General features: G+C 38.8%; 1 protein-coding gene and 1 long non-coding RNA gene across 2 annotated transcripts; both read right to left on the bottom strand.

Annotated features, from left to right (window-relative positions):
* Positions 1–986: 986 nt before the first annotated feature.
* LOC105441731 (receptor-type tyrosine-protein phosphatase T-like) lies at positions 987–17,375 on the bottom strand. The gene is made up of 9 exons (XM_030995662.1): positions 17,253–17,375; positions 9,932–10,225; positions 7,360–7,665; positions 6,785–6,855; positions 5,124–5,355; positions 4,155–4,396; positions 3,647–3,716; positions 1,853–1,958; positions 987–1,393 (listed from the first exon to the last, which is right to left on the bottom strand). Exons 2-9 carry the CDS (start codon positions 9,954–9,956, stop codon positions 1,102–1,104), a joined length of 1,344 nt encoding a protein of 447 aa, XP_030851522.1. The 5' UTR covers positions 9,957–10,225; positions 17,253–17,375; the 3' UTR covers positions 987–1,101.
* Positions 17,376–18,096: 721 nt separating this feature from the next.
* Positions 18,097–19,312, bottom strand: LOC115928455. Its single transcript, XR_004066063.1, has 3 exons — positions 19,223–19,312; positions 18,770–18,904; positions 18,097–18,246 (listed from the first exon to the last, which is right to left on the bottom strand). It is a non-coding gene; the product is annotated as an uncharacterized LOC115928455 (long non-coding RNA).
* Between the last annotated feature and the right edge of the window lie 3,913 nt (positions 19,313–23,225).

Genomic DNA, 23,225 nt, shown 5'->3' with positions numbered 1-23,225 from the left:
AGGGATAATGGCAGATTCGGCATCCCCTCTTGGAACCCCCCCCTGAAAAGTCTAGGTGTCACTTTGCATTTATTTATTAATCACAGGTTATTTCACTAGTTAACTCTTTTCATGCAACACAATTAAACCCCTGCTCCACTTTAGGAATTTTTAACAGTTGCAGTGCAACATCATTCTGTACCAGTATTAAAATTGTTGTCACGGAATCATTACCAGAAATTAGTTTATTTTACAAAGCGCCGGATTGTGTTGCACAAAGTAATGATTCCGCAAATGGGTGCCTATTGATTGGTGCAAAATTGCACGTGTGGCAAACGGGTGACTGGCAGAAAGGTGAAGAAAGCAAGCGAAGGCTGAACTGTCTATCATGCTTTTATCCATGCGTTACCTGGGCAAAAGGGTGACCGACGTGTTTTAAAGAAATCATACTGATTTTTTCGACAATGGTGCTGGCGGGTAATAAACCTTAACACTGAATAATATATATTCTTACACAAGTTTACAACAAGATATTTATCCTGCCTTCGGCTCAAGATTCTGAATAAATCTATATAATCTACACGTTTAACCAATCTGTACAAAACATATCTATAACCTGACGATAAGAAATGTTACACAGCTTGAAGTGAAAAACAGATAAAAAAGATTATTGTACACAAATATTGAATCAGTGAAAAGTGGCATTTTTGCATTGTAAATGACAATCACTTTGACGAAATTAGACGTAAATTTACCCTTTCATCCCTTAATTTACAAACTAGAAGTGATATTGTAGTTACTCGCCTCATGATCACCTACCATCCCAGTATAGCTTCATGAGTGAGCTGCCAAATGGATTACCTAACCAAGTACCAGGATATAAAAACCACATAAGATATTTACTGTTTCTATAACATTTTGAAAGTAGCTGTTTAAGTCTCGTTATAGTTCTTGCAACAATTGAAATAGTGTACTACCGTAGTATGAGCACATAGTAAGGAAGTATGAGCATCATGATAAATATTACCAACTCTGTGTATTGCATAACATGTTCATTATTATTGATCCAGCGTGTATCAATGCTGGCACCATACCCAAGCCTCTGCCTCGCTAGGGCTGCCTCTATATTTCTTCGTAAGTGTCTCCCGGATCTGATGTTATGGGTTCTAGATAGGTAACGTCGGTGTTGGGTTTCTTTAGATCTTGATACGTATGGGTGTCGGTAAGATTCTGGTAGTTTGGGGTATCTGTATTAAGATCTTGGTAGACATGGGTATCAGCATTCGGGTTTTCGTAGGTATTGGGGTCTTGCTTTGAGTCATCAAATACAGGGTTCTCATACTTTGATGAGGTCTCACGTGCATTGTTTGGTGGGGACGCGGCTGGTTCAGTCTCTAAACGTCTTTGTTTGATCCTGGAAGTGAAATTCAATAAAAAAAAACGAACTAAGTTCCTCCTTCTTTGTAATACCATTGAGATTCAGGTACACACGCACACGCGCACGCACGCTCACACACACATACGCAAACACACACACACACACACACGCGCGCGCACCCCCACATACACCCACACGCACACAAAGTTCAGATAAAAGTGAGGTGGGAATGGTCCCTGATGAGCATAACAGCTCACTGCGTATGATTGTGGATGTCCCTTATAACATTTAAAACAAAATCATTATAAACCATTCATTGTATGAATATACTGTATTTTAAGGGCCTTTAGAATAGGATAATCTTGTAATCGCTTTATCAATTATCGTTTTGGCTCCCTTTAGATAAATAAATTCATATCTATATTTGTAAAAATGTTACCATATAGTGGCATGGACTTCACTTTTAATTGTTCTACTGTAGTTGAGTTAACTTACCTTCTATACATCACCAAAGTAATTAGTAGTATTGCGATGAGAACGATGGGTACTATCACACCCCCTATCACAGCACTTAGTGGTTTCCTGGAACCATTATCATCACCTTTAGCACAAACAAAAATCACATACATGTAATTATGCTGTAATGAGGTATACATTTTGTTGGTCCGTTTTACAAAGTTTTTGTTGATTTTGTTTATTCATTTATTTATTCATGTCTATTTTATCGAGCAGGGTACGTCATTCAGTTAAAAAATACTTTACAATGACGCCCTGCTGCAACATAAAAATACACGAACCCCCCCCCCCCCCTAAAAAAAAAGTCTCACATGAAATATTAGAAAATATCAATATACAAATGATAATTGACATATATTAACAATAACATTGCGTGAGTTACACAAGTAAAGAAAAAACTAAACAAGTGATATACGATTACAACCAAGTGATTATAACACATTCATAACTACTTGACATTTTGGGGGTTTGGCGTATAGTGACCAACGATTCCATGTACAATGAAACTGTTTTCGTAATGACTTTAAATGTGAGGACACAATACTGGTACTAAATTCTTTGAGCACCCTCCCCATGCTGTACAGCAGTAGTCGATATAGGTTAAAGTAAGGGAGTAATGCAGATTGACAAGGACTTTATGACTTAACCATTATTTATACGCCGTGATATCCTACTACAAACATTTAAAACAAGGATTTGACCTTGACAACTGTGAGTATAATGTCATTCCCAAATATTTTGTAGTATCAACATATTCAATCAGTTTATCTCTATATTTCACTGACAAAACTTTATTAGACAATTTTCTTTTAGAGCCAAAAGCACTGACCTCTGTTTTAGTCGGGTGTATAGGCATGCCATTAATTTCAAACCATTTATCAATAAGATCATAATCATCCTGTAAATTAATCTCAACTTGAGTAAAATTAACATCATTATTAAATATAAATGTATCATCTACATAAACATATCTTTTTGAGTGTGAATGCAGATTCAAATTACACGCATCATCAATAAATAAACAAACAATGAGAGGGTCGAGGAATGATTTATGCGGTACCCAAGTTTGAACATGTAAATATTCGCTATTGCAGCCTTTAACGACAACACAATAATTTATTGCATTTTACCCCGGTCCCCAACATAACAAAATTATCTGGACGGCCATGCTTTATGGCTCAAAGCATGGGCACACAAAAGATTTTTTTCTGTTGGGGACCGGGGGGAAATTCAATGAATTATTGATAATTGATTGCATTTTTTGGTGGGTTTACTTCCATGAATGACAACTTTTCTTATCGTTTCATAAAGTTTCACAAAAACTTGTAATAAAGAAATGTTTTAGAAAAATGAATACATTTCATTTCTACAGCCAATTAAACAGAGAATAAGGAGTAATATTAGGATGAATATGTAAACAACGCTGAGAAGCTACGAACCTATATACATATTTATGAAGGTTACAAATTGACTTTAGTTTGACATGTAGCTAGTATTTAATAATAAAAATAATACATGAGATTTGTAAGGCGCGTTATTTTCTAGAAATCAAATGCTCAAGGCGCACTTGTATGAAAAAAGGAAAAATAAATCGCATAAAAGCATCCATACAAAGAACAGGACTAATATAGAACACACGAATATAAAGGAACACTTAATTAAAATGCCGAATGCACTTTACTTTTACATCCTTTGGAAAACCACATTACCTACACAATGTTTTTAAGTATGACAGTCAGGGTAAAACAAGTTTAATTTGTTTCATGCTCTTACCTGAGAGGATGGTCTTTGCATTCACGGGCTCGGACCAATTGCTAGAACCAGCTCCATTGACAGTTTGGACCTGACAAACATGAAAATAAGAATATAGTGTTGTAGTAATAACGGCGATACAAACATCGTCCACACACAAGACACACAAAAGAATTGTTTCAATCTTAATTATAGATATTCATGTCCTGGAGAAAATACAACTATCATAAGCGACCGCATAACAACAGTTAAATACATGTATTTAGATGCTATTAAAGCATTCAAATGTAATTTCGTGTAATGCAGTATCATGCATGTAATTGGGGAATGCTTGCTACATAAATGGCACAATTAAAAAAAAAAGAATCACTTCGTAATTTCATCCCAAATTATATAGTTTCTCCAAAAACGCTTAGGATAACAGCTCAAACTAAAATGTTCTAAATAGGAAAAGCTTGTACTAAAATATGAAGAGATTGAATATTCCCTTAAACGTTGGGTCCTAAGGATTGATATCAAGATATCTTACCTGAACTGTATAGTTGATTTCACGGGGTAGGTCTACCACAGTATGCTCTCCTTCAAACGCACCGTTCAATACTTCCTCTGACTTATAGTCACCATCAACAAGTACGGGATCAGTTTGCTTGAAGCGGATGATATACTTCTGGATGTTACCATTGATGTTGGATGGTAGAGGAGTAGACCAGGATAGAGTGAAGGAGCTTGTAGTACTCTGTGGTATAGCCACATTGATAGGAGCAGGCGCGACTGATTAGAAGAAAATGGTTTATAACAATGTCACGCTGAAATATGGTAGACTTGTGTATTGATATTCCGGAATATCAATTACTTTGGTTACTATCGTTTTAATAGGTTAGTACAATGTCTAATTCCAGAAAAAAAAAAATCTCTTTCAATTGCAATTAAAGCGACTGTGTATGAAATTACATTAGGGTTTGAATCACAATGAAAATGTAATGACATAAAGGAAATAGTAATCTAATGCATCAAAGAGTCATGTATATGATTTATATTGTGCTGGCAAAGTAATTTAGTATACAAATACTGCTAAAGATATATATACAGATTTCATTGCTCTCGATCTCCTCTGATATCTCACGTGCTGGCCCACACTCCACTAACATTTAACCCGACGCTGGAATTAAACATACTCATTGAGTTTAACAAAGAAGTTATACCGAGGTCTGATTCTAACAAACTGTAGTCCTCGAATTAAGTTTAATGAATTAGCAGTATACGAACCATACAGTTTGCAAGCTAGCAGAATGAATGATTCCCACTCTATTAAGATCAATTAAAGTTTTAGATGAAACTGAAAGTAATGAACCAAAAGAAGTATCAACCGAAAAAACAAATCATGTTGGACGAAGGTTGTAACAAAAATATCTACAGGAATATTAACTGTTTCACTTAAAAAGCAAAGGAACAACTTCCTTACTCTCACGAAAAAATACATCCTAAGATTAACACCAACCTTCTTCAATCGTTTTGACGATAGTCTCACTGCTCTTGTCACCCTCCTCGTCTTTATTTGATGCAGTCAATTGAATGGTATAGTCCAGATAGGTGTCTAATCCTCTAACCGTGTAGGAGCTAGTGTCACGAAAAACCAAGATAGAGTTTGAAGAAGGTAGACCAGAGGGAGCGTAGTATATCGTATAGTAGGTCACGCCACTCCTGCATTCTGCTGATTCCGAGGGGATGTGCTGAAACATTAAAAAGCAAATTCATATTACATGCAGCACAACCACATAAAAGAGGGTCAATGTCGCTATTCGTAACTACCGCTATTCATAAGGTTGTCTATTCATAAGGTCCGGTATTCGTAAGGACCGCTATTCATAAGGTCCGCTTTTCATAATTGGAGAAAAGGGTCATTATTCATAAGGGTCATTATTCATAAGGACCGCTATTCATAATCAAACAAGAGGGTCGGTATTCATAATAGTAGAAGAGGGTCGCTATTCATAATATAAAATCGGGGTCGTTATTCATAAGGGTCCCTATTCATAATATTACAAAAGGGTCGCTATTCATAACACAGAAAGAGGGTCGCTATTCATGAAAAGAAATGAGGGTCGCTATTATGAATAGCGACCCTCTACTCCTATTATGAATAGCGAACTTCATTTCGTATTATGAATAGCGACCCTCATTTCGTATTATGAAAAGCGACCCCCTACTCCTATTATGAATAGCGACCCTCGTTTCGTATTATGAATAGCGACCCTCTTCTCGTGTTATGAATAGCGACCCTTATGAGTAATGAACCTCATTTCGTATTATGAATAGCGACCCTCTTCTTGTGTTATGAATAGCGACGCCGATTTCATATTATGAATAGCGGTCCTTATGATTAATGACCCTTAATATGAGTTTGAATAGCGACCCTCATCTCACGTTATGAATAGCGGTCCTTATGATTAACGAACCTTATTTCTTTATGAATAGTGACCCTCTTTTACCATTATGAATAGCGGACCAGGAAGTACGAGAATTTCCACGTTATGAATAGCCGTCCTTATGAATAGCGGACCTTACGAATAGCGGTCCTTACGAATAGCGAATAGACCCCATAAAAGAAGTTACTTTCACACTAATAAACAAAACTATGAGCCGTTATCTTATTTTTTTTTTTTAATCTACAGTTTTTCGCATTAATAAGGAAGCTGCTATATGGTCCTGCTAAACAAGAATCTCTTTATTACAAAACATATTTATATTTGCTTCCTTCTGTAAAATAAAATAAAAACTCCATTTCATAGACCCAACAGCTCTAACTTGCAACTAGCAAACAAAACAAATTGGAACTCTTTTGATTTTTTTTTATTTTTTACACAAGATCTATTTAATTTAGTCAACTATTGAGGTACGTAAAGAAATATTCACAAATAATCAGTGGCGTGGAGGAGCTCTTATTTGACATTATCTTGACGAAAAAATAGGTACAATTAAATCTTAATAAGGTTGTAAGTGTTTTTACCAGCGTCATATCACATATAACGGTGCGGTTCTACCTGTATGTAATAAAAAATATGACTAGTAACATTTATACATTTTGTGCTCTGGACGAGTCTGTTCATCCAACTACATTTCACGAAGCGATCAAAGCTCTATTCTTAAAACAGTTCATACCTCCCATGTCACCTCTAGCTCTTTAGGGTTGATGGCTGCAACTTGTAGTCCAGTTGGAGAAGCACTGGGTTCTGAAGGTTTAAAGTATACACAAGATACTAAATGGCTTGGACCTATATAGTAGATGAATACATCACATGGTCATGCACGTCATAGTAAAATCATGCACTGCTTCTACAGGTACACTTCATGTAGTTTTAGATTAAAAGCCGAACATGAAACTACCGTTGAGCCAAACACAATAAAGGGTATAATAAACATATTTGTAGGGAAACGCATGCTTTGTAAAAGAAATTGTCGGTGTCACAATTTAGAAAGATAAAAAAAATAAAAGATAGAATGTACGGAACATTTAAAATACAAACATCTCTTTGTACAGACTTTACTAAAAAAAAACTAGATAAGTAAAAACCATTTCAATGGAAAGTGCATGCAATCAATGAAAAGGGCATTAATATCCCAAATGTACATCTAAATGTACAAATCAATTTATACTAAAACGCAAAAACAATGTACCTGTAAACAAATGTATAACTCCAACCCACTCAATTATTTTTCTTCTGAGCATAACTTACTTCTACAGAGAGTTATTGTGTCGCTCCTAGGAGACTCTGGTCCTGTTCCACCTGTTCCTTCCCTCACTGCTGCTACGCGAAACCTGTAATCTGTGTCGGGTGTCAGGTTACTAACGATGGCTGATGTTGTGAGTGGGTCTACTCTCTGATCGGTATCCCAGTCACCATCCTTCTTTACAAAGACATCATATCCTACCAGAGCAGAATCACCTATGTCATCTTCTTCAGACCATGCATTCCATAGAAGACCAACTGTAGTTGACGTAGTACTCACTATCACTGGTGCTATATCAATGACTGGCAGAACTGAACAAAAACAAACAGAGACAGTAATACTTAATATAATAAGTTATTGAAATACCGTCAAAATCAATGACACACCTATAATATAATTTCTTCCATCAAGTCAATATGTATATAAAATTCACCAAAGTACACAGGAATTCTATATTGACATCTTACAGAGCTGCTACCATTATGATGCAGAGAATGTGCATACGTTATGTTTGAGCGAGCCTGAATCGGATGACAGGGTTCACAAAACATTGTAAAGCTCTTAGAGACATCGTAGCTGTATCAAGTGCTACATAAGCCCAGAATATCACATATTAAAATATAAAGTTCATTGATTAATTCACATGCAGGGCTGATGTATGGGTCAATGTACAGATGGCGACGTGCATGTAGAAACAACTATATCAATATAAGAACATACATTCCATGTTAAAGGGTTACTAAATTACAAATTCATGTTGACATTTGTTGATCTGTAATTATAATGTATACATCACATATATTTTGTCTTTTTAATGTAAGTTTATGTCATATCATGTCAGTCATTCATCAGTGAGCTAGAGGGACAAAAGACATTGGTATGTCCCTTCCATCAACTGACCACCTGTTCACAAGAGCATTGCATGTTTTTATACAATGCTTACTCACAAAATTAAATTACATTTTAGGCAGCTGCTATGTCAGAAATACCCAAGCAACACCATGAAAAGAAATGTTTAAATGGGCTTTTATATGAAAGCATGCAATGCTAATGCAATAAGTTTCTCAGTGGGTGAGGACATACCACCGTCTTTTGTGAACAGTTGGTCAGTTGATGGGAAGGGACGTACCAATGTCTTTTGTTCATCTATTTAGCTGACTGATGAATGACTGGCATAATGATGTCACAAAAGTCATTTACTTTTGGAGGTTTTTTTTAGAGGTGGAGCTTAGCACTGAGGTAAAACAAAAGTAATATAAATATATAGATAAATTCATATATGACATTAATATACACCAAAAAGTCAAAAGATATGTGATGATCAACAAAAGTCATTATGAATTTGTAATTTAGTATCTTTTAATATTAATAGACAGTAGTTTATTCAGTATGCCCCCTAAGCTCAGCCATTTGTTTGTATTACCATGGACCTATTACGGATGGAAATTCGACGTGATTCTTTCTTTGATCCAATGATAGTCACCGCCTTCTGATTATGTGCATCTTAATGAGAACATGCAGCTATTTTAACAATAACGACTGCATAATCATTTTTGGTCATTGACAAAGGAGCAGTTTCCTTCTCTTGGGTTTTGTTTGGATGGTGTGCTCTGTAAGAGTGTGTCTTAACTAAAAACATCCCCAAGGGGGGGGGGGGCAGCAAAGTTGAAAAGCAGACGATTGTGGTGATATTAAATGTATAATTACTGATTTGCACACTTTTGCACACACCCGTGACCTTATAAAACAATTAGAAGGCCATGATCTTTATAAGCCCCGTGCGTTGTAAGTCTGGAATATTATGAGGAAATAGGGGGAAACGGGATTTTAAATCACAACCAATCCAAATATAACCTCTATCTAGTATATCAACATGTTTTTCAAAATAAAATACAGTACACGGAACAACAATTTTCGATTATAAGCCAGAACTGCACATCGATTTTCCATGATTTAGGCAAGTAATTATCTTCTGCGCATGTAGACTAACATGTGTAGAATCACTGTCTTGATTCTGTCGCGGATTTTTGGCGGTGACCATCATGAGATCAAAGGGAAGAAACATGAACGGAATGTTATTTAGACGACATTGACGGAGACAATCACAATGAATTCGTTAAGAAAACGATGAATGTCCATCCGTAATAGGTCCATGGTATTACTGAATGATTCACACATATTTTGAAATATATGTCTGTTGATGTTGTTACAGCTTTTGAGGATGTTGTTGCTGTTGTTGAGATTGCTTTATTACAGCTGTTATTGTTGTGTTGGTGGTGGTTGGTAGTGTAGTTGTGTTGTCATTTATGTTTTAACAGCTGTTGTTGTTGTTAGTGGTGTTGTTGTTGTTATTACATGGCGAGGGAAGGCATGTGCCTGCTTCTTCAATAGACACGAGAGTCGAGAAAACCCATAGCCTCCAACAACATAACTGATGCAATCCCCTGTAACCCGGCCGACCTGGATGCAGACAACATGACTGAGAATGCATGTAAAAAAAGTAAATTCATACTTCCTATTAAACAGGTATCTCACATAATGACAATTGATTAAAGCAATGTCACACAGTTTGCTCACCATAGGTTGGGTTGGTAATAGGCATACTGGGATAACCTATGTTTGCAACAGTAAGACTGCACTCATATTCCCCATATTCCTGTGGATACACACTATCAACATCAAAGACAACAGCTCGTTCTGACCCTGAGACAGTGCTTGATCTCCTGGTGATTCCTGTCCAGCTATAGGTATTTCCAGTACGTCGATAAAGGTCAACTGAGGATGCATCGGGAGGTGGGATACCCTCAACATAACATGTGAAGCTAGATGGTTGGTATGGGTTCACTCTCACTGAAACCAATCTTGATATTCCTGTCAAGAACCAAGACGAAAAAAATAAGGAAGAAGAACATTAATTAATACAAACAATTTGAAACACATAATCTGTTTGCTTTATGAAATAATAACTAACAATACATACAGTGTATGGGAAACAAATCCCACATGCACTTTATAGGACATTGACCAATCCTGATATTCATAAAAAACAGAATGGATTCGTTTGCATTCGAAAGAAAGAACAATTACTTATAATATTGATATTCCTGTCAAAAACAAAGCAAAAATACAAAACATTCAATACAAATATACATGTCTGCACCAATAGAAGATTGCAACTCGATCAGTCACTTCATTGTATCAGTATTTAGATCCATAACTATATAGGCTAGATCATTAAAAAACTCCCACAAATACACTTGTACATGTACATGCAGGTTACATAAACGAGAGATGATATCAATCTGATTATTTTGTTAAAAGTCAAATTGCTTAAGGTATCCTGGTATGCAAACTATACATGCTCGTGATACCACTGACTTTTATCAATCATGACGACTTTTATCAATCCTGACGTCTTTCCACTATAACGACCACTTAAAATCCCCCTTGTGAGATTTCATGTAGTTAAGCGCCCGTGAACAACGACCACCTCCCTAACGCGACCAGCGGCCACTCATTTTGCTTCCGCTAGCCACCGAAAATGTAGCGACCAGCAACAGCAGCGCTTGAGCAATTTCGTTCCCTCGCTCTGCTGTATACGGCTCGCACAGCGGCAGCCTATAAACGGTCGTTTACACACCAAAATCAACTCAACCCCAAGCTTGTATTCAAACTTCAATCAAAACATTAACCGACAGGATATGGTTTCTTGCACATTTAATTATAGGGACGAGCCAATAGGCCATTTTCGTAATGTAAACAAATGTAATGTATAAGTCATTGTGAAGTGCCTCAATACCAATTATTTTATTCGCCTGATAGGAATAGTAGTATTTCAATAGTCAGAATGCAACTGCATAAACTCAGGCGCAGATCCAGGATTTCTTAGGGGGGAGGGGGCAAATTTAAAATTATGCGAGCCAAATATTGGTATGTAATAGTGACCAGCCGTGACGTAATTGGGTGGGGGGGGCAGGGAGGGGCGAGTTTCCCCCTCCCTCCTCCGCGAAGCGCGGAAGCTTTTACGTTTCATTAAATCATTAGAGAAAAAAAGACGATTCGTTGTGTCGTTATCGACTCTTAAACTTCGTCTAAATTCAGTTCTCCCCCCCTCTCGCGCGAAACGCGGAAGCTTTTACGTTTCATTAAATCATTAGCGAAAGAAGACGATTCGTTGTACGGTTATGACTTTTAATCCTCGTCTAAATTCAGTTTCCCCCTCTTGCGCGAAGCGCGGAAGCTTTTACGTTTCATTAAATCATTAGAGAAAGAAGACGATTCGTTGTACCGTTCTCGACTCTTAATCCTTGTCTAAATTCAGTTCCCCCTCCCCCTCTCGCGCGAAAGGCGGAAGCTTTTACGTTTCATTAAATCATTAGAGAAAGAAGTCGATTCGTTGTACCGTTCTCGACTCTTAATCCTTGTATAAATTCAGTCCCCCCCCCCCCTTCCCGCGCGAAGCGCGGAAGCTTCGATGTTTCATTAAATTATTAGAGAAAGAAGACAATTCGTTGTACCGCTCTCGAAAATAATCCTCGTGTGAATTTAGTTTCCCCCTCCCGCGCGAAGCGCGGAAGCTTCGATGTTTCATCAAGTTCCTAGAGAGAGAAGACGATTCGTTGTACCGTTATGACTTTTAATCCTCGTCTCAATTCAGTTATCCCCCCACCCGCGCAAAGCGCAGAAGCTTCGACGTTTCATTAAATTATTAGAGAAAGAAGACGATTCGTTGTACCGCTCTCGAAAATAATCCTCGTCTGAATTGATTTCCCCCCTCCCGCTTTTACGTTTCATTAAATCATTAGCGAAAGAAGACGATTCGTTGTACCGTTATGACTTTTAATCCTCGTCTAAATTCAGTTTCCCCCTTTCGCGCGAGGCGCGGAAGCTTTTACGTTTCATTAAATCATTAGAGAAAGAAGACGATTTGTTGTACCGTTCTCGACTCTTAATCCTTGTCTAAATTCAGTTCCCCCTCCCCCTCTCGCGCGAAACGCGGAAGCTTTTACGTTTCATTAAATCATTAGAGAAAGAAGTCGATTCGTTGTACCGTTCTCGACTCTTAATCCTTGTATAAATTCAGTTCCCCCCCCCCTTCCGCGCGAAGCGCGGAAGCTTCGATGTTTCATTAAATTATTAGAGAAAGAAGACAATTCGTTGTACCGCTCTCGAAAATAATCCTCGTGTGAATTTAGTTTCCCCCTCCCGCGCGAAGCGCGGAAGCTTCGATGTTTCATTAAGTTCCTAGAGAGAGAAGACGATTCGTTGTACCGTTATGACTTTTAATCCTCGTCTCAATTTAGTCATCCCCCTCCCGCGCAAAGCGCAGAAGCTTCGACGTTTCATTAAATTATTAGAGAAAAAAGACGATTCGTTGTACCGCTTTCGAAAATAATCCTCGTCTGAATTTATTTTCCCCCTCCCGCGCGAAGAGCGGAAGCTTTTACGTTTCATTAAATCATTAGCGAAAGAAGACGATTCGTTGTACCGTTATGACTTTTAATCCTCGTCTAAATTCAGTTTCCCCCTCTCGCGCGAAGCGCGGAAGCTTTTACGTTTCATTAAATCATTAGAGAAAGAAGACGATTCGTTGTACCGCTCTCGAAAATAATCCTCGTCTGAATTTAGTTTCCCCCTCCCGCGCGAAGCGCGGAAGCTTTTAAGTTTCATTAAATCATTAGCGAAAGAAGACGATTCGTTGTACCGTTATGACTTTTAATCCTCGTCTCAATTCAGTTATCCCCCCTCCCGCGCAAAGCGCAGAAGCTTCGACGTTTCTTTAAATTATTAGAGAAAGAAGACGATTCGTTGTATTGCTCTCGAAAATAATCCTCGTGTGAATTTATTTTCCCCCTCCCGCGCGAAGCGCGGAAGCTTCGATGTTTCATTAAGTTCCTAGAGAGAGAAGACGATTCGTTGTACCGTTATGACTTTTAATCCTCGTCTCAATTTAGTCATCCCCCTCCCGCGCAAAGCGCAGAAGCTTCGACGTTTCATTAAATTATTAGAGAAAAAAGACGATTCGTTGTACCGCTTTCGAAAATAATCCTCGTCTGAATTTATTTTCCCCCTCCCGCGCGAAGAGCGGAAGCTTTTACGTTTCATTAAATCATTAGCGAAAGAAGACGATTCGTTGTACCGTTATGACTTTTAATCCTCGTCTAAATTCAGTTTCCCCCTCTCGCGCGAAGCGCGGAAGCTTTTACGTTTCATTAAATCATTAGAGAAAGAAGACGATTCGTTGTACCGCTCTCGAAAATAATCCTCGTCTGAATTTAGTTTCCCCCTCCCGCGCGAAGCGCGGAAGCTTTTAAGTTTCATTAAATCATTAGCGAAAGAAGACGATTCGTTGTACCGTTATGACTTTTAATCCTCGTCTCAATTCAGTTATCCCCCCTCCCGCGCAAAGCGCAGAAGCTTCGACGTTTCTTTAAATTATTAGAGAAAGAAGACGATTCGTTGTATTGCTCTCGAAAATAATCCTCGTCTGAATTTATTTTCCCCCTCCCGCGCGAAGCGCGGAAGCTTTTACGTTTCATTAAATCATTAGCGAAAGAAGACGATTCGTTGTACCGTTATGACTTTTAATCCTCGTCTAAATTCAGTTTCCCCCTTTCGCGCGAGGCGCGGAAGCTTTTACGTTTCATTAAATCATTAGAAAAAGAAGACGATTCGTTGTACCGTTCTCGACTCTTAATCCTTGTCTAAATTCAGTTCCCCCTCCCCCTCTCGCGCGAAACGCGGAAGCTTTTACGTTTCATTAAATCATTAGAGAAAGAAGTCGATTCGTTGTACCGTTCTCGACTCTTTATCCTTGTATAAATTCAGTTCCCCCCCCCCTTCCCGCGCGAAGCGCGTTTAAGCTTCGATGTTTCATTCAATTATTAGAGTAAGAAGACAATTCGTTGTACCGCTCTCGAAAATAATCCTCGTGTGAATTTAGTGTCCCCCTCCCGCGCGAAGCGCGGAAGCTTCGATGTTTCATTAAGTTCCTAGATAGAGAAGACGATTCGTTGTACCGTTATGACTTTTAATCCTCGTCTCAATTCAGTCATCCCCCCTCCCGCGCAAAGCGCAGAAGCTTCGACGTTTCATTAAATTATTAGAGAAAGAAGACGATTCGTTGTACCGCTCTCGAAAATAATCCTCGACTGAATTTATTTTCCCCCTCCCGCGCGAAGCGCGTAAGCGTTTACGTTTCATTAAATCATTAGCGAAAGAAGACGATTCGTTGTACCGTTATGACTTTTAATCCTCGTATAAATTCAGTTTCCCCCTTTCGCGCGAAGCACCGAAGCTTTTACGTTTCTTTAAATCATTAGAGAAAAAAGACGATTCGTTGTACCGCTCTCGAAAATAATCCTCGTCTGAATTTATTTTCCCCCTCCCGCGCGAAGCGCGGAAGCTTTTACGTTTCATTAAATCATTAGAGAAAGAAGACGATTCGTTGTACCGTTCTCGACTCTTAATCCTTGTCTAAATTCAGTTCCCCCTCCCGCGTGAAGAGCGGAAGCTTCGACGTTTCATTAAATCAATAGAGAAAGAAGACGATTCGTTGTACCGTTCTCGACTCTTAATCCTTGTATAAATTCAGTTCCCCCCTCTCCCGCGTGAAGCGCGGAAGCTTCGACGTTTTATTAAATTATTAGAGAAAGAAGACGATTCGTTGTACCGTTCTTGAATCTTAATCGTTGTCTGAATTTCAAAAATGTTCTTTGTCTACTCAGTTTACTTCCTACGTCCTTTTCCTTTTCACTCCTCTCTTTTTTTGGCCGGCGTTTTTTGGGGGACCACCCCACCGTTCCCCTGGCTACGCGCCTGCGGTAGAATGAACATATGTTGATACCTTGTCCGCCCCCGGAAGCTCAGGGGTTTAAGGCAACAATTAACTGTCAGATTAGCATTCAGGGGTCCGCCTTAGGGTCCTAGGCGGGGTCCGGGGGGCAGAACCCCGGAAGTTCAGGGGTTTTAGGCATTTTAATTACGGTAAGATGAGCATTATTTTGATACCTAATTGTGACACTGGCAGGTCACTAATTGGCGTGGGGAGCCCCCGGAAGCTTAAGGGTTTTATGCACTCAATTACGGTCAGATGAGTATCAAGGGGCCCGCCTTAGGCCTCTTGGTTCGGTCCAGGGGGCAGAGCCCCGGAAGCTCAGGGGTTTTAGGCGTTTAATTACGGTCAGATGAGCATTTTTTGATACCTTATTATTTTGTGATACTGGCAGGACACTATTTGGCGTGGGGTCCAGGGGGCAGAGCCCCCAGAAATCAGGGGTTTTAAGCATTAAATTACCGTCAGATGAGCATCTAAGGGCCCGCCATAGGGCCCTATGTGGAATCCAGGGGACAGAGCCCTCGGGGTTTTAGGCATTTAATCATGGTCAGATGAGTATATTTTGATACCTCATTATAATGTGACACCGGTAGTTAACTATTTATTCTTTCTTGCTCTCTTTCTTTCTATTTCTCTTTAATATACTTTTTCAAAAAAAGGAGGAGGGGGGGGGGGGGCTCGAGGATCCTGATCCCTGCTGTTCCGCGGGCCCTGACATGTAGGCATCTTAAGAAGCATTTTCTTGCCTCGCTGTAAATGTAGGAATTTGTCATTTTCCAACAAACGCATAAAACAGTATAATTTACTTAAAAGTGAGGAAAAATCTCGGAAAATATGTCATTTCAGCATTATTGTTAAACCACCGTTATGGAATTAGAAATTAACCACTAAGCAAGGACCATTTGCCCTCCCCCCGATCCCCAACTTGTTGGCGGGAAAATTGCAACTGATATCCCTCCTTTTTCTTCTTTTTTTCTTCCTCTTTTCCTTTTTTCCTTCCCTTTCCTTCCTTCATTTTTTTATTAGGGGGGGGGGGGGCGAGGCAACAGCCTGGGAGGCAAGTCCTTTGCCCCCCCTCCCCCATTCCCCGATCTCCTTCTTCCCTCTTTTCTTTTCTTCTTCCTTTCCTTTTTTCCCCTTTCTCTCCTCTTTCCCTTTCCCTTCTTTTCCTTCTCTATCTCTCCTTTTTGCGGGGGGGGGGGGGGGTCAAGGCCCGCTCGGTCCCCCTGTATCCGCGCCTGCATATATTTAGTGTTGCTAGGTAGGTCAAGCCATAATGTTTGTCCAACCTGGCAACAACTAATGTATGCAGTTCGGATTTTGTCTATTGAAATACTATTATTCTTATCAGGTGAATGAAATAATTTATATTGAGGCACTTCACAAAGACATTCAATTTCAATTTGGTTACATTACGAAAATGACCTTTGAAAACATAACTATAGAGCGTCATTGTCATGAAGTTCGCGATCGATGACTCGCTTGTTCGCCCACTGGCTGGCCTGCGAGAGGCCTGGTGAGTGGGCGTACATTAATTTCTTTTAAATAATTATTTAATATGCCTACAAATTAAAAGCTCCTGGACAATCCCCACCCCCCCCCCCAAAAAAAAAAAAGGAGTGTAAATAATTTTGTATTTTTATTTTGACTATTTTTAAACACCAAAAAAGAAACTTGGTTTGTTAGATTTGAGGATTGGCTAAAAAGGTGGCCATCAATTACGCGGACCTATCTAAAAAGACCACCTGTCTACAACAACTACTTTTTGTGTTTCCCTTGGGCGATCGCTATAGACAGGGTTGACCGTACAAAGATTAACCAATAACTGATAATCATTTGGAGGGGAAAAGGGTTGTTTTTTTTACATTTAACTTCCGCTTACTGCGTGTAAGGTGAAGGAGAAACTTTATTAAAATATAAATTTGACTTTATACATAACAAACAGTACAACGTATTTTTGAACTTTGCTCAAATGTCTGCAACAAACAAGAATAACAATCATATTAATGATGGCTGAACAGGGGAACAAAACAGAATACAATATATGCTGGGTATAATTACTTTGACAGTACGGTCCAATCCAGCCTTCATGGCATTGTCCATTACAAAGACCTCTCTCTGTCTCACAAGCCTCTGGAGCACAATGACATTGCTTAAGACAATCCAAACCAAAGGTTCCCCCTTCACACTCTGAAATAAATAAAACACAGTTCAAGTTTATACTGGAGACATCTGGTCAATGATTATTACTGATTACTAAAGGCAAAGATAACTTTTGCTCGGGTCTACTTCTACGCATGAAATGTACAATGGAACAAGCAGTTGGCACACACCCTTTTTCAGATTGTTAAACTTTCCCTCCATCAATAAAAACACTTTAAATGGAATACTTTGTCATGATATATTTTGGGTGAATCCAAACAATGAATACGATATATTAAACAAATATTTACGGCTAATTTTTTACGTCACTATTCAAATTAAAATACATGTACATGTTGCTCCTCGGTGTTCTTGAGATTGCACTATGCCCCTCGCTTTTGTCTACGGGCATTGTATAGTTACAACATCACGTTGGGCGAATAATCACCATAGTAACCATGCCCTCCAAAGAAGTCAATAGTTGTCTACTAGAATCCACCTCCAGAGTATACATTATACCAATGTATTTACTATCTCAGCACTATGTACATAATATATGGTTGATATAGCCAATGGACATACTGTACATGTACATGTATTTTTGAGCGTTCATAAATGGTACATAAAAACAAAATACCTGTGTGTCATTTAGCACACTGCACCATTCATGTATGTACATGTTGAATGTAGACTGGAGATAATAAATAGAAATTGATATGAAAAATTCAACACCCTTTATTAAAAAGTAGCATTTTACCTTGACATTGGACCCCGCCATTGCGTATTTTGTATCCTAGAGCACACTTCTGCTCAGGGCACTCTCCAGTCTGTTTATCACATGGTTCATCATTCAAGCAATGACATTTATCAGTGCATTGAGATCCATAGTAACCGGCTTCACATTCATCTGGAACTGAGGATGCCAAGAAAATATTTTAGAAATCACAATTTAGCAGGCACCAGCAAATAATATTTTTAGAAGAAGTCCACAACAATATGGTTGTTTCCATTACACAATTATTTTCCTTGTAACTAGTTTGAATTGTTTCCGAGCACTATATACCAACTTCAATTATGGCACATAATTCTAAATTTAACCGTGCCTTCACTAATAAGTTTATGTATTTGTAGAAGGCATTCTTGTCATCCATGAACATAATGAAAATGGAATACATTGGAGAAGTTGTCTCCAAAACATGCACAGCTTGATCTGGATATGTCTACAAAAATAAATATAATAACTTTAAATGAAAACTTTAACTACTGAGTTTCAGTAGGGTTGCAGGAGCAATCCGGTTCATATAGGCATAGGTGAACAAAAAATAAACAGGAAGTTTATTACAAAGCTGCAGTGTACATGTAAACATTCTGATTTCTCTTATTTGGGGAGAGCATTCATGTCATATCATTTGTTATCATTGTTGACCATGACTTACTTTGACAGTTCTCCCCAGACCAGCCAGTCTGACATCCACCTGTACATATTCCAGTATAGATATCACATGATGAACCACCGCCTGTGCAGTGACATGTCTGTGAACATCCTGGACCATATGTACCGACAGTACATACTGTAATAGAATTCAAAATACAAAATCAAGGTGGATAGATACAATACATACATCAGATGCAGAAAGGAAAATATTGTGCATGTTACAATAACCTCTTGTTCATTATCTTCTTCTTCTCCTTCTCCATCTCTTCTCCACTAAGTTGCCCCTGACCTCACTCATAAATCCAGCCACATTATGGTACGAGCTTTTTGATATTCCAAGAAAAATTATATATTTTTGAGAATTGCATATGTACGTGTATGATAACTTTTAGGCCTCCTAGATACATGTATTTTCACTATGAAAATTTGAGCACAATTAATATAAAAGACTTACGTGTGTTACATGTTAGACCATGGGCACCGACGTCACATGAACATCCATAAGGATCAGGCAGGCAAAAAAGAAGCCCATGACATTGTGTTGCAGCATCATTTTGATATGAACATTGAAACTCGCAGTTCAATCCATATCGATTTCCACCACCAACTCTACAAACTGAAACAAAAGAGTTGCATTGTTTAATTAACACCTAATAGACTTGCATAAGAAATAAAGATTTCATGAGATAAATTTCAAATATGGTTGCTTTTCCTTTGCAAACTACCGATGATGTCTAATGCTATTTAAAAACAATTTTTTTTACTACATTGAATAAAACCCTCCCATACCACGGAAAGCAAAGTTCGTCGATAATAAATATTAATGTTATTGAGATATTTATTTAGATATTATTTAGAAATTTCAAGAAACAAAAGCAAATCTTTTCCCCTGTTGTATATCACATGTTTGTTTCATTTTTGTTGGTATTGATTTACTTGGTGTACGGTGTATATGCATGTACCGCAGCGCTGGTGGAGCGGGTCACTTTACAAAGTCATGTTACGTTAGATAACAGACTGTTTAAAATACATGAAAGGTAATACATTATGAAAGATAAAAAATCTACTTGTTATAAACAAAATGATAAATAAAAAATTAACACTATTCTTGCAAACGATTCCTGGTGAAGAGTAACAAATATATATACAAACATTTCAAAAGACATGATGTATAATACTATTCTGATCTCTCTATCTCCTCGTCAAGAAGAAAAAATAAATATTTGAAATGAACATGTAAAATAGATGTATATTACTCTGTTCATTTTCCCATGGAATACGACAAGACAAATCTTCCTCGATTCATCTATAATTTAGATTTAAAAAAAAAATAAATCATTCCAAATGCAATTCTACAGGCCTACCGCTACTTACTTTCTAAACAATTCGTTCCCTTGAAGTTGTTAGGACAGATACATAGACCAGACTTGTCATCACAGACTCCACCATTGTAGCATTTATCACAGATACCATAACACTCAGGGTGACCCCACTTACCAGCAGGACATTCTAATATGAGATAGGGATAGTAATTTTTCAGAATCACGTTTTCATCAATATTGAAATATACAGGCGCGGATCCAGGGGGGGGCGAGCGGGCCTTGGCCCCCCCCCCCCCGCAAAAAAAAAAAAAAAAAAAGAGAGAGAGAAGAAAGGAAAAGAAGGGAAAGGGAAAGAGGAGAGAAAGGGAAAGAAAAAAGAGGAAGAAAAAAGAAAAGGGGAAAGAAGGAGATGGGGGGGGGGGGCGAACGAGCCTTGCCTCCCAGGCTGTTGACCCCCCCCCCCCCCCCCTAATAAAAAAAATAAGAGAGAAGGAAGGAAAGGGAAAGAAAAAAGGAAACGAGGAGATACTGGAGTACGGATAGGGGGGGGGGGGGGGCTTGGGGGAAATCAAATTCAAACATGGTTTATTTCTAATTCCACAACGGTGGATTACAAATAATGCTGTAATTACTTAATTTCCGAGATTTTTTCCTCACTTTTGAGTAAATTATACGTTTGTATGTGTTTGTTGGAAAATGACAAATTCCTAAATTTACAGCCAGGCAAGAAATATGATTCTTGAGATTCCTACATGTCAGGGCCCGAGGTACGGCAGGGATCGGGAGCCTCGAGCTCCCCCCCCCCCTCCTCCTACACTTTTTTTGGAAAAAGTATATTAAAGAGAAATAAAATAGAATGAGAGCAAGAAAAAGAGAATAGTTAACTGCCCGTATTAAAAAATAATGAGGCATCAAAATATGCTAATCTGAACTGGATTAAATGCCTAAAACCCCTAAGCTTCCAGGGGCTCTGCCCCCATGGACTCCACCTATAGGGCCCTACGGGGGCCCATAGATGCTTATCTGACGGTAATTTAATGCCTAAAACTCCTGATTTTGGGGGGCTCTGCCCCTGTACCCCCACGCCAATAGTGTCCTGCCAGTGTCACAAAATAATAAGGTATACAAAAAAATGCTCATCGGACCTTAGTTAAACGCCTAAAACCCCTGAGCTTCCGGGGCCGGCTCGGCCGTCTCGACCCCACCAGGGGCCCTAAGGCGGGCCCCTGAATGCTTATCTGACCGTAAGTTATTGCCTTAAACCCCTGAGCTTGCGGGGTCGGACAAGGTATCAAAATGTGTTTATCGGACCGCAGGCACGTAGCCAGGGGGGGGGGGGAGGCGTAGGAAGAAAAAGGAGCAGACAAAGGATATCTTTGAAATTCAGAATCAAGAACGGTACAGCAAATCGTCTTCTTTCTCTCTTAATCTTATGAAACGTCAAAGCTTCCGCGCTTTGCGCGCGGGAGGGGGGGGGGAACCTGAATTCAAACGAGGATTCAGAGGCGAGAACTATAATCGGGACTATAATACGAATCTTTAATGATTTAATGAAACATAAAAGCTTCGGCGCTTCGCGCGGGATAGAGGGGAAACTAAATTCCGACGTGGATTATTTTCGAGAACGGTACAACGAATCGTCTTCTTTCTCTAATGATTTAATGAAAATTAAAAGCTTCCGCGGGAGGGGGGGACCTGAATTCAGACAAGGAATAAGAGTCGAGAACGGTACAACGAATCGTCTTCTTTCTTTAATATTTTGATGAAATGTCAAAGCTTCCACGCTTCGCGCGGAAGGAGGAAAACCGAATTCAGACGAGGATTAAGAGTCGAGAACTGTACAACGAATCGTCTTGTTTCTCGAATGATTTAATGAAACGTAAAAGCTTCCGCGCTTCGCGCGGGAGGGGGAAAATCTAAATTCAGACGAGGATTATTTTCGAAAACGGTACAAACGAATCGTCTTCTTTCTCTAATGATTGAAAGAAACTTAAAAGCTTCCGCGCTTCGCGCGGGGGGGGGGGGGAACCTGAATCCAGACGAGGATTAAGAGTCGAAAACTGTACAACGAATCGTCTTGTTTCTCGAATGATTTAATGTAACGTAAAAGCTTCCGCGCTTCGCGCGGGAGGTGAAAACTTAATTCAGACGAGAATTTTTTTCGAAAACGGTACAACGAATCGTCTTCTTTCTCTAATAATTTAATGAAACGTCAAAGCTTCCGCGTTTCGCGGAGGAGGGAGGGGAAACTCGCCCCTCCCTGCACCGACCCCCCCCCCCGCATTACGTCACTGTTGGTCACCATTACGTACCAATATTTGGCTCGCAAAATTTCAAATTTGGGCCCCCCCCCCCTAAGAAATCCTGGATCCGCGCCTGGAAATATAAACAAATATGTAAAGATCATCATCCACACATAACTTATAATCCAATCAATCTAAAATCTTACATGCATCATAACAAACCTTATTATCTTGGAGAACAAAATTAATGACCCCTCTTAAAAAGCCCAGTCTGAAAAGCAGGAAAACACTTAAACATATACCTTTGACGATGAGTCTGTATAGTCCTCCTTTATTTTGAATCCTCTCGTTATTATAGTAGATCTCATAGATTCCTTGGTCTGATGCTTGGATTGGGTTTGGGAAGCTGATCTGAGTCTGCCCATCAAATAATGGTAGAACCTCACTTCCATCTTTCATCCAAGTAATCACGTTGTCACTCGCATCGGGATCATAACGTTTTGTCATGGTGATCATCACCCCAGTGTCATTCACATTGACTGTCTTTGTAAACAAATCATCACTTGATATGAATTTAGCTGTTAAAAGGGATGATAATAATAAATTAACCAAATAAAAAAATGTTAACCTTATCAAATACATTACATGTAGCACCTACAATATATGACATGTACAATGTACACTGTAGCCACTTACTCACTAAAGGAAACCGTCAATTTGTATAAGCATGGAGCTAAGGTATAAAGCTTGCAATATTCACTTGCATATTGGAATAAATCTGTTCCTTTTGATATTTTTTAATAACAAGTTTTGGTAATTTTCAATATTAGAACATGGCAACTAGTCTGGTGAATGTCATAATCTGTTTGGACTTTCGTTTGATGATGTTAAT

This window comes from Strongylocentrotus purpuratus, unplaced genomic scaffold, assembly GCF_000002235.5.
Source record: "Strongylocentrotus purpuratus isolate Spur 01 unplaced genomic scaffold, Spur_5.0 spur5_scaffold_3, whole genome shotgun sequence".
NCBI classification, from domain to species: Eukaryota; Metazoa; Echinodermata; class Echinoidea; order Camarodonta; family Strongylocentrotidae; genus Strongylocentrotus; species Strongylocentrotus purpuratus.
Note: the sequence above shows the minus strand (reverse complement) of the source record. Positions and strands in the feature narration are given on the sequence as shown.